This window comes from Lutjanus erythropterus, chromosome 12, assembly GCF_056507025.1.
Source record: "Lutjanus erythropterus isolate fLutEry1 chromosome 12, fLutEry1.hap2, whole genome shotgun sequence".
NCBI classification, from domain to species: Eukaryota; Metazoa; Chordata; class Actinopteri; order Lutjaniformes; family Lutjanidae; genus Lutjanus; species Lutjanus erythropterus.
The window spans coordinates 14,473,483-14,487,365 of record NC_139328.1 but is presented as its reverse complement, the minus strand read 5'-3'; the positions used below and the strand labels follow the sequence as shown (position 1 = coordinate 14,487,365).

Sequence of the window (13,883 nt, the reverse complement as noted above, 5' to 3'; positions counted from 1 at the left end):
AAAATGTAGAGCAACAAGAACAGACCACAGCCAGAAGCAATCTATTTATCAAAGCAGGGACACGAAGAATTTCTCAAGTCAGACAAGAAAATGCCTCAGGAAAAATGTAATTCCTGAAAGACAAACTCTCTCAAACCGCAATGTCCTGCTATGAACCCTGACACAGAAAATTTGAAACCAATAGGTGACAACTAAGTTGTTTTTATTATTGATTGATCCGCCCGCTTTTTAAAAAATTATTGTTCTATAACACATCAAAAAAGTGAAAAATAAAAAAAGTAAAACAGAAAAAAAATAGCAAATCTTCACATCTAAGTAGCTGGATCCAGCAGGTGTTCTGCACTTTTGCTTGATAAATAACTTACAAATAAAAGACAAAACTGTGGGAAACCTCTGACAATTGGTTAAACTATGTATTGACTAATCGTTTCAGCACTGGCCAGCAAGGAGTTTTTTTTTTTTTCCTTGGGAAAGAAAAGGTGGGAAGAAACAAAATACAAATACTTTGTTACAGTTAAGTAATGTTTTCAGTTATCTGAATTTCACTTTCACTTTTACTCCCTACATTTTGACACAAATATCTGCACTTTCTACTCCTTACATTTTCTAAACAGGCTTGTTACTTTACTTTTAATTGATTTGAGGGGAATTATTGACTATTTTTATTTTGCGTCATTGTTTCCAATCTTCTCAACATCAAAACTGATTTTAACTTAAAAGGACAGAACAATAATGCATAGAGTAGAATAGACAACACCGTTTTTCTGCATCAGGACAGTGTTTGTTGGATTGACTCAAAATGATCTACAGTGTGCATGTTCAGTGTAATGAAGAAACATTTGACCCAGTGCAACAGTGTGGCTCACTGAACTGTTTGTAATCATTTTCAATCATCATAATCAAGTTTTAGGATGACTAGTGTTCAGAGGAAAAAGTTATATCAGCCTTTGGCTACACAGGATCAATTCATTGTTGATTTGGGGTTTAATGGTGACAACAACAAAAGTATTGAAAAACACTCAACCTAACCTTTAACTAATATTGTAGGGACATACAACATGGTATATAAATAAAAATCTAATAAAAAACAGGTATAAATAAATGTAAGATCCTGGCAATAACAAAAACATGGGATACCGTATTATAGGTTTTAATTAGCAGGCTTTTTCCTGTTCTTTTATTTCCTGCTATAGGAGGAAATGAAATAACACTGAAGATTTATGTACATGTCTGTATTTGTGTGTGTTACATTTGTTGAAAAAATACTGCATGGTTATGGTGGTGTTTCTAAAACAACACAAAAAAATACTACAACTAACTAATTATTTTCATTATCGATTAATCTGTTGAACATTTTCCTAATTAAACTGATCGATTGAATGTTGTTCGGTCCATAAAATGGCATAAAATGGCAGAAATATTGATCAGTGTTTATGAAAGTCCCAGATGACAGCCTCAAATGTCTTGTTTTATCCACGACTCAAACATATTCAGTTTACTGAGGAGTAAAGACACTAGAACAGATCTGACAACTATTCGCTTAAGCTCTACTACAATACAAATTCAGCTGCTGGAGTTACAGGTTTTGGGGATATATGTACACTTTCACTTTTAGTGCAGCTTATCTGAACTTGAAAAACCTTTGTATGGAATGTGATATGACACTTGACAGATAGAAAAGAAAAGGGTGATGAGACACTTGGTGGTACCAGCTCGACATAAACAACCACCCCCTTTCTCTGAGTTCCTCCTTTTAGCCGTTCACAGCCGCACTTCCTCAAACAGCGACCCCTCACTCCCAAAAAACCCCTCTGCTACTGGCCGTTTTCAGGAATTTGTTATTGTGAGCGATCATAGAATTCTCAGCAACTCAGGTTTTCTTCCAGGAACTGCGATCCACTGAGCCTGTGCAAACACACACACACACATGCTCCTTCGCACACACACATTCACAGTCACACTGTGTGCGCATGCTAGCCCACGCACATGCACATTACTTGGCAACACACTCAGTAAGTGACCCACACATTAAGAATACAGCAGAGAGGCCTCATTGGTGGGGGGTGGACAGGCGGGATTCCTTCCTATGTGTTGTCCACCAATCAGTGCAGGCAGAGTGATAAACACGGTTGTAACAGGATCCGTGCAGCACATTGTGTTCCCTCTCCACAGAAGAAGAAGAAAAAAAAAAACAACTAGCCTCTCCTCACTTCCTGCAAACAGTTAATCTTCTTGTTTATTCTATTCTGAATTTACGGGAACTTAACATCTTCTTCAGGCATAAATATCATACTGGCGTCTCTCCCGTGTGTGTGTTAACGCAGAGGCTAAACAACAAAAGGATCAAATAAGCAGGCTGACCAGGGGAGTGAGTCATAGAGACTGGGGACACAACATGAGAGGTACAAACTGTCCTTGTCTCTATACAGAATGAGGCCAGTGGGCTGCCAAATAAACTACCCTCCTCTCCACAGACTAGGCATGCATCCTGGAAAAGTACTACAAGCAACAGATTGTGTGTAAAGTTGTTGTTTCTGTGCAACAATTTAGACCAAAACCTCACATACAAAGCCATAAAAGTGATTTAAGTGTTAGACTTTAGCACCTTATTATATTTCATACAAAACAAGGTGTTAAAAGTGAAAATAAAATGTTGACAAGAGTTGAAAAATAAGACAAATTTATGACTTGGATTATAAATAACTCTAGACAAATCTGTCACAATGAGCAGGCAGGGTCAGCGAGATATTCTGAACTTAAGTCCTCGTGATAACCTTCTAATCTCCGCCCCGCCTCCATCCTTTCACCTCCAACCGAGCCTGCTGAATCTGGTCGAGTTCGACAGAAACAGAGGGAAGGGCAGGAGTGTTTCCGGTCAGAGGGCGGCGTTTGTTTACCAGCCGCAGAGGCAGCATGGCAGGAGCAAGTGTCATGTTACAGGCGATGCTCATTTAGTCAGTTAGCTTGTTGTCAGCTGACCGGGGCTCTCCTCCCCTCACCACAGAGTGCCCCTCGGGCCGATCCGCTCCACTCTGCTCAGAGAAACCAACACTTCTCTTTTATTACTCAGCAAAGTACAAAAACAACAGGCCTGGGGAGGGCCTGGCAACTAAAGGTCACGCCCGCTGGATTTGTTTCAAATAGAACATTCGCTGATTCATTAACTACAACAAGACCACTTGAGTAATCCTTTAAGTCATTTCAGTACCACTGGAAGCTTTGAACAGCTCACACCGCAAGTCTTTTAACAACAGTTTAAAGATTGTGGCATTTTTGTTGAAAAATGACTCAGACTTAACGTCACTGGAGAAAAATCTGCAGTTGTTTTGTAGTACTTTTTCATCAAAATAAGACAGAAAATTTGACATTTTTAAAGCTGCACAATCAACATTTTTGCATCAACAATGGAAAAAAACAATTATGTGAAATTAGTCACTCATAAAGACAAATTAACAGAGAATTCTGCTTGACTCTGTAGGTCAGCATCAAGCTGATGCTGGATGGAGCATTTTAGTGTCTTTTAGCTCATTGTTTTGGTTTTACAGCTCACAGTTTTACTGTTTGGTTCACTCTTAACAATCTCATTTTGTATCCAGTCACAACAAGCACCTTTTTTCAGTGAAAAAGTTCTGATAAACCTGCTGTGCTCTACAGCCAAGCATCAGATGACACCTGTCTGCAGTAAGTTTATTTCTATGTAACTGTAACTGGAGTGCTGTTTGGCTAGGTCCTAGCTGATGCTAATATGACAACCAATACCTACTGGACCAAATCACAAACCACATTTCAGTGCCTCACTTCAGTGCCTCTTAAATACCTGAAGTGTCAATTCAAATAATTGCCCTCTGGTACAGATGTTACAGGCAACAGAAGCATCACCACATGTGCCATGGCTAGTTAACATTACAGCAGCAGTCACTCAATATGGCTCTGGAATCAGCTAGCCCACCGTTAGCTGGCAGCTACCTTAAACGCAGACAGACAGACGTCTAAAATGTAAGTGCTCTTAAGTGTTCATGTTTTGAACAAGCACCGGCCAGGCCCATGCAAACAAGCTGCCATACAAACAAGATACAGCATCATTTTTAAGGAACTTCATGCACCTCTGAAAAACGCCTGTTTTACCCGCCTTGCTCCATCACATCCTCTTACACCATCCAACGAAACTCCTGTTTGCAGGATAATTACAAAGCTTGTTTTGCGCTTCAACTCAGACATTTGTGAGTGCTCAGCCATACAGCGCATATAAGCCTCTCAGTAGAGATGAAAAGGAAGCGAGACTTTGTGTTTCATATGGGCAAGTGAGTTTCATCATTTACTAGTATGACACAGCATTTCACTTGCCCCAGGCGATCAGCCAATTCTTACTGTGCCCTGATAAGTTGATAGTATGCCAGCATTGTATTTTCTTAGACAATTAACTGTCTAGAAAACTTCAGAAAAATAGTCAGAAAAATGCTACAATTTTCAACAGCCGATGGTTACGTCTTGAAATTGAGTTTTCCCAACCAACAGTCAAAAACCAGCCAAAGATATTCAGTTTACAAAATACTGCCAAAGATAGACAGGAAAGGGCATAGAGAGTGAGGCGATCACATGCAGCAAAGGGCACGAACCAGGCAGACGACCAATAATCTCAGTACATGACGATGATGATGGCACACGCTATCAAGTGAGCAACTGAGGCGCCCCAGTTTACTGTCATGTATGACAAATAGAACTGACTAACTGCTTGATCTATTAGTCATTTCAGCTCTATTAATTTCATTGTTTTTCACTGGTTATTAATACAATGTACATGGCTCCACCTCCAGATCAAGTAACTAAAGCTAAAGCAAATCTGACCTCTATCCACACAACTGTACATTTTTTCACACTGTGAATTAAAGGCATGACATTTTAAACCCATATAAAATATATTTGTGGTTTTCTTGTAGGGTAATAAAAGCTGTTGCAAACCTGTTCTGTTCCACCCAGTGGAGTATGAGTGGGCACCAATTCAACTCTGGCTTGCTGGTGCACGATATTCTGAAAACATCATGTTGTCTTTCCTGAGAATTGGCGAGAATCGCTCACAGAGCGGCTGGATTCAATTAGAAATGTTTGTGTCCTTTGTCAAACAATGCCATATGGCTGGAGACAGTGTGAGCACTTTGTGGGGGCTCGCTGCGCTGTGAACAATAGCTCGACCACTGAGACACACATTGTGCCACCAAGGAGAAGCATGCGATGCCTGAGACCAAGGAGAGCAGCATGCAATTTTCACAAAAAGAGTAATTTATACTGTGGGAGAGATGCCTACACAGCAGATGAAATATGATTCATTTTCTCATCTCTTTTGGCATCGAGTGACAAACCAAAGACCTCACTAGGCTGCTCATAAACAGCTGGTTCAACAGTACCTGGTTTTGTTTTTTTCTGCAGGAGGAGGAGGAGCTGAGGAAGACCTCAAGGGAACTCTGGGTTTAAGGATGGACATGGGAGGGCAGTCAGGCACAGGGATGGAGTAAACTCTCTGGACCACCACCTCCACGTCCTGCCCCACCGAGCCTGCCTGGCCCAGTCCCTCAATAGCTTCCAGGAGAGAGATACAGTGTCTTGTCAAACCTCCCGAACCTCCAAACCTGCACAGAGCATTGAAGGCAGCAACCTGAAAGGGAGAAAGAAAGGAAAAGAAGACAGTACTTAATGTAAATGATGTTCAAAGTGCTGCAGGAATGAGTCCTAAAACCCAAAATGAGGTCTGCTCCTTCTTTCCTTCTACTGTGTTATTTAAGTCTTTAAACAATGGTGTGCATATAAGTTTTGCATATTTTTTACTGATTATCATTATAATACATATATATTTTTACACCAGTCATCCCTATATCTGTAAGGCTACTCATGAATTGTGCATAGTGGACTCCACTCTCAATGCAATGTTTGAAATGCAGAAAAGGTGGTTACTAACAAGAGTGCCTAAATGAGAAAACAGAAGTTGTCAGGGACACTAAACGAGACCATGCAGAACGCCAATCACTCAGTGGGGTTGATGTTTAGTCATGAGACTGTGGTGTAGTTCATTTATAGCCTAACGTTGGCTTTTTACTTCTGGCGATTTCATTTACTCTCATTTACAGTCTGTGCAATTTGATTTATTTCTTATTCAATATGTTTGCTGTTTTAGTATAGTATGTAATCATCATTATATGACTTTAATTTATGATTCTTCAATCATGCAGTTACTTATTTTGTTGATTATGCTATACATCTATAAAATGCAGAAAAATATTATTAAAAAATGAGCCATCATAATTTCCCAGTCAAAAGATGAAATCTCAAATGATTTGTTTTGTCTGATCAACAGTCCTAAAATGAAAAATAAAGAAAAACAGAAGAGAAAAGCACCAAATCCTCAAAACTGAGAAGCAGAAACCGGGTTAGGTTTGTTGTTTTTGTTACCATTAATCACCAGCCACGACAGCGTGTGGTTGGTATTGTTTTTACCTTGTGTGTCTGAGTGTGCGTCATCAAGAAAATGAGGTCCTGTAGACAACTACTGTAGCAGGAGACACCGCCAGAGCAGTTTTGAGTATTTTGTCAGTGTTTTTATGTCTGTCTGTCGGTCTGTGGACAGATTTTGTCAACTGTGAAAGATGCAGTCACAACACTTCACAGGTATGAAACTGGGACCAAACTGAAGGCAGAGTCTGATGATGGGTGTGGTCCCACTCATGACTACCGATTACTAATGTAATTATTAAGTTAAGAATACAAAGTACTCATGGGTTATAAAGTCAACATGTTGACAGGCCTCATAGCTGGTATGAGCCCACTGCAAGATGGTCTCTTGTAGATTGTCAGAATAGTTGTCTACTCATTTAGCTCATACTTTTTATCTATGTAACAAACACAGCACTAATTTTACCCAGATTTTACACAGTAATTTGCATATAGTTTACTGTCAAGACAAATCAAGGCACTGAACAGTATTTACTGTAAGGATCAGCTTTTCTTTACACTGCATTAGAAATCTGCTTCAAAAGGAGGGTGCAGCCGATGGCGTCATGTGTTCAGAAGTTACTCAGCCGCTGCCAACAATACTTGGTTGATTTATATGTATTTGCTCAAAGCAAATGGAGATTCAGAAGAAATCAAATATGTATATGTAAGCCAACCACCCAACATATCATGACAGTAGACACTGAATGCACCTGTTACTGATAGATGTGGGCTGAATGCTCCACTGATAATATTTATTATTCTTTGTGCAAAATATATTGTGAAGTGAAACCAATGTTCACACAGTTGCACCAGTGATTTAATATGAATTAAGACGAATGAGTCATGAAGACTAAACGCGTTTTAAATGTATACAAAATACTGACACAAGCCTCCTAATATGTGATAATGCACTAAACCCAGTTGACAATTGACCTTATGGCCAGTAGCCAAACTACCGCACACACAGAACATACTTATACTTGTCACCACCAGCTACATTTACATGTTGATTTACAGGACAATTTCTGTGCACTGAAAAAGGGTTTGTTTAATGTTCAGTATGACCTTTAATTTACACTACCAAAACCAGTCCATTCTGACTTGGTAATTAAATTAAAGGAACTTGATTTGTTTAATTATATTGAAGCGTACACACACCTGTTTGACACTGTCCTCCTCTGTGGCCCTTGAGACCTCCAGCAGTCCAAATGTTTGACACAGAGAATATGGACTGAGCCTCTCTGCTGCCATGCTTGCTGGTTTGAAGGCAGAGTAGACTTTCTGGCTGAAGTGTGTGTTCAGAATAATATCACAGCTGAAACCCTCCATGGAGAGACTTTGCCTGCAAAGAGATGAAGTTCATCAGTTTTAGGTTTAGGGACTCACAGTTGTTTCTGTGCTTTGTTACATTCTACCTCTTGACTGAGCTCTTTCTTATGGAATGGTGCAAAAGAAATGAGTTTAGGGCCTTGAGTTCACCATGAAATTAAACATATTTAAGGTCTTGGGCAATGATAAACGGTTTGTTTTGTGATTGTGCTGATAACAGATGTAAAAACTCAGATTTTACAGTATGTTAAATGGAATAGATTATTGCACAAACGTAGGGGGGCGAGAGCTCGAGACTGTTTGAATGTCAAACTCAGATAAGGTACCAACCACCTCCACAGGTCTGTTCATGAGGTACCACCCAGCACAGAGTACAAGTTCAAATACGCTAAACTCCTCCAAGGCAGGATGCATTTGTCTTCTTTAACTGAACTAAAAGATATATTTTCCATGTAATAGAGGCTCTTAAAAAGCTGCACCTCACAGCGCTGCACAGCTTGATTAAAACACGTTCCAAATGTGACATCATCTGTGGAAAAATACTTTATCGCCCGCCTGTCACAATCAAACGCTGGTGAAAACCACTAAATGAAATGCACAGATTGCATAGAGCATGTGTGACCTGAAGTGCTCTCGTGTTGGTGTTTAATTTTAACAGCAGTTAACAGCTCAGATTTCACTTTCAGACGTGTGCCAAGTAGGAGATGCTGAACTTCTCCATAAAATCTAATGGAAAACATTTCCGTTCATATGCATGTACTCATTAAAGGGATAGTTCGGGTTTTCTAAAGTGGGGTTGTATGAGGTACTTATCCATAGTCAGTGTATTACCTACAGCGGATACAGTCAGCACGCCCAAATTTTGGAAATGCTGCAGGAGTACTGGTGTAGGACACTGGTGTTTTGCATGGACAGATTCACTGTATTTACAATATTTTCACCTAGTTACCTTGCTGTCAGATAGCCTTTTCCACCGGGAGAACATCGTGAGATAAAGTAAGTTTCACTCTCTCCAAAGCTACAAGACTCCTTTGGCAAAAACAGTACTTTTACTTCGCAGAACACCGGAGCTGCTCATCTACCTTTGCTTCGATTGTTTAGTTTATTGGTGTTATTGTGTTGTAGAGTTCAGATTCACCAAAGTCACACCAAAACACAAACAAACTAACAGACAGAGGCAGCCTTAGACCTGAAACTCCTGTGTTTTGCAAGGTAAAATTAGTGATTTCGCCTATAAAGTCTGGTTGCTATGGAGAGAGCAGTATTTGGCTTGTATAACAGTAGTTACCTGCTACAGAGGTAAAGCTGTGAAAATATTCCAACTATATCATACACTTAAAGGTAGAATATGAACGTTTTTTTGCAAACGCACCATTCAAACTCTGGTGCAACAAATAAGAGAGAGGGGGAGAGACACTGAGTGTGAATTAGGAGCAGGAGCGCCAGTGGAAAGAACAAAGCAGTGAATCAGAGAAATAAAACTTGATTTTCTTACTGTTTGACAGCGGTTACGTCCTAAAGCACAAATAAAACAATGGCAGATTTTGTGTGAATACAGCTAAAGTGAACCTCAGCCTGCTCTGCCTGCATGTGTGTATGTGCGTAAAAACTTTTTCCGCAGCTCTCACAAAGACCGAGCGGTGAAAAGGAACGGAGAATGTGACATAACTGTTGGTTGCAAGGGTTGTTTAAGGTCCCGGCTTCAAAAGCTGTGCACTGTATAGGCTGAGGCTACACACCACTGAAACCTCCACACACTTCTAGTGGGTCATAAGTGATGGTACTATGTATGTGTCTATACATATAATGTACCTACTGATGTTGATTTTTTTTTTTTTTGTAGGTGGCTAAAATATGTTTTGATGGCAACGCTGCCCACAGCACTACATTGACAATGGATAAGTACCTCATACAACCCCACTTCAAATAATCTAAGGACACACACCTGAGTGATGCTGAGCCTGAGAACTTGAACAAGAGCCAAACTATTATACAGCAGGTTGTTTGTGTTAATAATGAGTTACGACTTGATTCTTTCCACATGCGACATGGATAATAGTGTGATGATGGCTTCTCACTGACTCAGAGCCAAGAGCGCTCTGTGACTGGAACTGGTCTACATGTCACAGCTCGTCTCAGACCTGTACCGATAGCTGAAACAGAGAAATCAAACACAGAGATAAAGTGAAAAAACAATTTGTTTGGATAAGCAATGATGCGGATAGCTAAACTTAAGTCAATCTAATGTGAGTTTTGTGACATTCATGAAATTGAGTTTTGGTTAAAACTGCCTTTGAGAGGTCTTTATTAATGATATGGTGAAACAGGTGTTTCTAATATTTAGTCAACCCTCAATATAAATGGGTAAATGTAAATAATGTCTTTTTACACAGGAGTATTGTTAATAATATGTAGCTATAGATAGATATTTAGATAAATGTACAATATTGTGAGTGTAGACACAATTACTCAAACATCTGTATAAATTACAGTCCCATAGTGGAGTTAAATAATAACCTGACATTGTACAAATAAAAGCAGAATTATGATGTCATCTCTACAGCAGTAGAATTTATTGCAGGTTTATTGTTCTTGATTGGACTTAACTGTATTGTACATACAGTTCCTAGCACTGTATACTTTATCATGAAGGTGCAGACACTTGGATGACTCATCCATTAGTCAAGACTGAAAATTAATCCACTGGCATCATGACAAGTCAATCATTTCAGTCACGTATTGAGTAGACACACCAAACACTGTCTGGTTACACTTTGAAAAGTGCTCAAATCTTCTTCCCTTTTATAAATAATATTGTAAAATAAATATGTATGTATCATCATCTATCAACATTTCATGAGCTAAACAAGTAGTTAAAATGGCAATGAATGATCTTATTTTAAAATAGAAACCTTTTTGAAATTCAGTGGTAGAGAGTAACATACTTTTACATTAAAGGACCAGTGCGTAGGTTTTAGTGGCATCTAGCAGTGAGGCTGTAGATTGCAGCCAACTGAATACTTCTCCCTCCCTTTCCAAGCATGTAGAAGAACCTACGGTGGTCGCAAAAACTGTGTAAAATGTGAATGTCCGTATCTAGAGGCAGTGTTTGGTTTGTCTGTTCTGGGCTACTGTGGAAACATGCAACATGGGCTTCGGCTTTAGGAAACAGTGTTCAACATCTTTCACCATTTTCTGCCATTTTACGGACCGAAGAACTAATCAATTAATGGATTAATGACAGATTAATCAATAATGAAAATAATCATTAGTTGCAGTCCCTGTCATGAGTGTTATGTTGAATTTGTGGCATTTGTCCCATGGACCTTTAAATACATACTGTACTTACAGTAAGTACAATTCTGAGGTACTTAATCTGAGTACTTTCATTTAATGACACCTAATCCTAACACTGAACTGCATGTCTGAGGGAAATATTATACTTTTTACTTTTACTTACTGACAGTATAGTCGACAGTGGCAGTATAGTTATACTTATTTGTATATACACAATCAATTCGTAACAAATGATGCAATGTTACACATCAAATCACCTAGCAGGATGTAAATCAGTTATAATAAGATTCTCTTCAACCAGTAAAGTTGCATTTTGATGCATCAGTTTTAATGAATAATACAACATTCTTTTATATTACTGCTATTGAATAATATTACATTATCTCTTCCTCAACTATATATTCTTATTTTTGTATTTTTATTGTAATCTTACTTTACTTTGCTGTTCTGACACCTGCACCAAAACAAATATCTTGTACACATGCACTTGGTGAGTACAGTTTGATTCTAAATATACCGCTATCAGAGGTGGAAGAAGTACTCAGACCTTTTACTCACAAAAAATGCTAATACCACTGTGTAGAAATACTATGTTACAAGTAATTAATGTCCTGCATGAAAACCACATGAATAAGTTCTCATTAAGAAGAATGGCCCATTTTAAAATTACATACAGCGTGTTATATTATTGGATTATAATTATTAATGTATTACTGTGCTCATCACTTTAATGTTAAGCAAATTTTTATTACTTCATATACCGCTGGGTATCTTGTGAATTGCCCGCTAATCAATAAAGTTTTATCTTAATCTATGATAATACTTCATCATTTATTTGTTGAGTGAAATTTGAAAAAATAATCTCAATCTGCAAAGTAATTAAGGCTATTAAATAAATGCAGGAGAGAGAAAAGTAGCACTTATACTTTTATTTGTTGTTTTTTTTGTTTTTTTGCTTATACTTCGAGTAAAACTTTTGAAAACAATAACTTACTTTAAGTTATTTTCACAGTGTGATATTGCTACTTGCTTACTTATTGAAGCAGAAGTGTCAGTAGGATATAATATTTGAGTACTAGTAGTATGTACATAACATGAGTATTTCCACTGTTGCCTCATGGTGAAGTTTATCAGTCTTAACATCTGACAAGAGATCAGTAATCAGTGAGCGTCTCACTGTTTTGTTAGTGGAGTGGAACGTTCTGTTCAGGAGAACAGGTACAACGACCGTACAGGAAGTGTGACCCCATTGTGAACAGGTGAGTGGGCAGCTGTCATCATCAGACAGGTAGCCAGGTTAAGGAGTGGCTGCAGCTGCTGCCGTCACAGCTCCTAAGTGAATAATACCTGCAGGTATTTCCGCTCAGGCCTCGGCCCACTCACAACAAGGCGTGGGAGGGGGGGAGGAGTCAACCTGCAGTGCTCAGTGCAGGAATTGTGGGGGAGGCTAACCCCCTCGAGTGTCACACCGGAAACTGATAATAAGTGCTCTGAATTCCGTGATTTTCCACTTTGGCCTGTCCGTATGAGATGCAGAAGTTGGATAAATGAACAACTCCTCACAAAATATTAAGCTTGTCATCAGCCTTTCTCAATTTTTGTTATGATTTAGAGGCTTTTTATTGAGTTAGAAAACTGATTTATTTAAAATATAGACCAAATGCAGTAACTGCTGGAAGTAATTTACACAAACTAAAGAGGATTTAAGGATGCCTGTTGAGATGAAAAGTGATTCTTTGAAAGAGTAAATGGGTGTGTTTGGAGGGGGCTCTACTATATCTTGTGATTTCAGGAATAGAACACAACAGGGAAGGAGAGGTGCTAAAGCCAGAGATACTCTCAAACCGCCATGTGTTTTCAATCTCGGCCCTTTGGCTCCCTCCACTCTCTGCTCCCAAATGCTCCAGAAAATAATCCTACTGTGTTTTTTCCCCGGCTTGCTGGAAATGACCTAACTACTGCCAGGAAGAGGAATGTGAAGCATTCCCTGGAGCTGTTCGTGACGTCAGAGCTCTGAGGAGGCCCCTGCTCTTCCGCCAGCTTGGATATTCCAGAGCACACTCAACCCAAACTCCCAACAGCTGGAGTCAACTGCTGCCTCGCTCCAAACTCCAAAACAATCCCGAAAAACACACGCCCCCACCTCCCACCTCTTCCTATCCTCTCTGCCCAGTATGTGAGGGACTGTTCTTCACATCTGGATCTTTGCTGCTCGCTATCGTGAGCTGAGAACAGTACATTTTTATATAACGCTGATTCCAAGAAAGTTGGGATGCTGTGAAAAATGCCAACAAAAACAGAACGTAACCATTTTCAAAAGAAGTGTGTTTACCGAAAACGGGTTTACGACGTTTTCCCAGTCCCATGTGGTAATATCCTTCATACAGCCATGTGGTTACCAGTTAGACTGTTTACCTGTGGAAAGTTCCAATTAGGTGTTTTTGAGCAATCTACAACTTCCCCGGTCTTTTGTTGGCCCTGTCCCAACATGTGTTGCTGCCATCACATTCAATTGAGTATATTTCAAAAGAGATTAGCAAATTATCACATTCTGTGTAATTTATGTTATAGTGTCTTTACTTTTGGTTTTACTTAAAACCCAAAACAATAAAAACAATTGTATTTAATCATGGTTTAAAGGAATAATAAGCAGCAATTGCACAGCCAAAAACAGGCAGTGCAGTCCAAATAGTGAGTTGGTAGATGGTATATTAAACATCTCGAAATCCTATTTAATGTACAATCTATGGCTGAATCGATTTGTTTCCTCCACT

General features: G+C 39.1%; 1 protein-coding gene across 1 annotated transcript in view; it reads right to left on the bottom strand.

Annotated features, from left to right (window-relative positions):
* Positions 1 to 13,883, bottom strand: part of spidr (scaffold protein involved in DNA repair) — a 44,659-nt gene that overhangs the window by 15,735 nt on the left and 15,041 nt on the right. Inside the window, exons 9-10 of the mRNA XM_084731353.1 lie at positions 7,642 to 7,825; positions 5,403 to 5,650 (exon numbers count right to left, since the gene is read on the bottom strand). Coding sequence (XP_084587479.1) covers positions 5,403 to 5,650; positions 7,642 to 7,825 — 432 coding nt within the window. The remainder of the gene's footprint in view (positions 1 to 5,402; positions 5,651 to 7,641; positions 7,826 to 13,883) is intronic.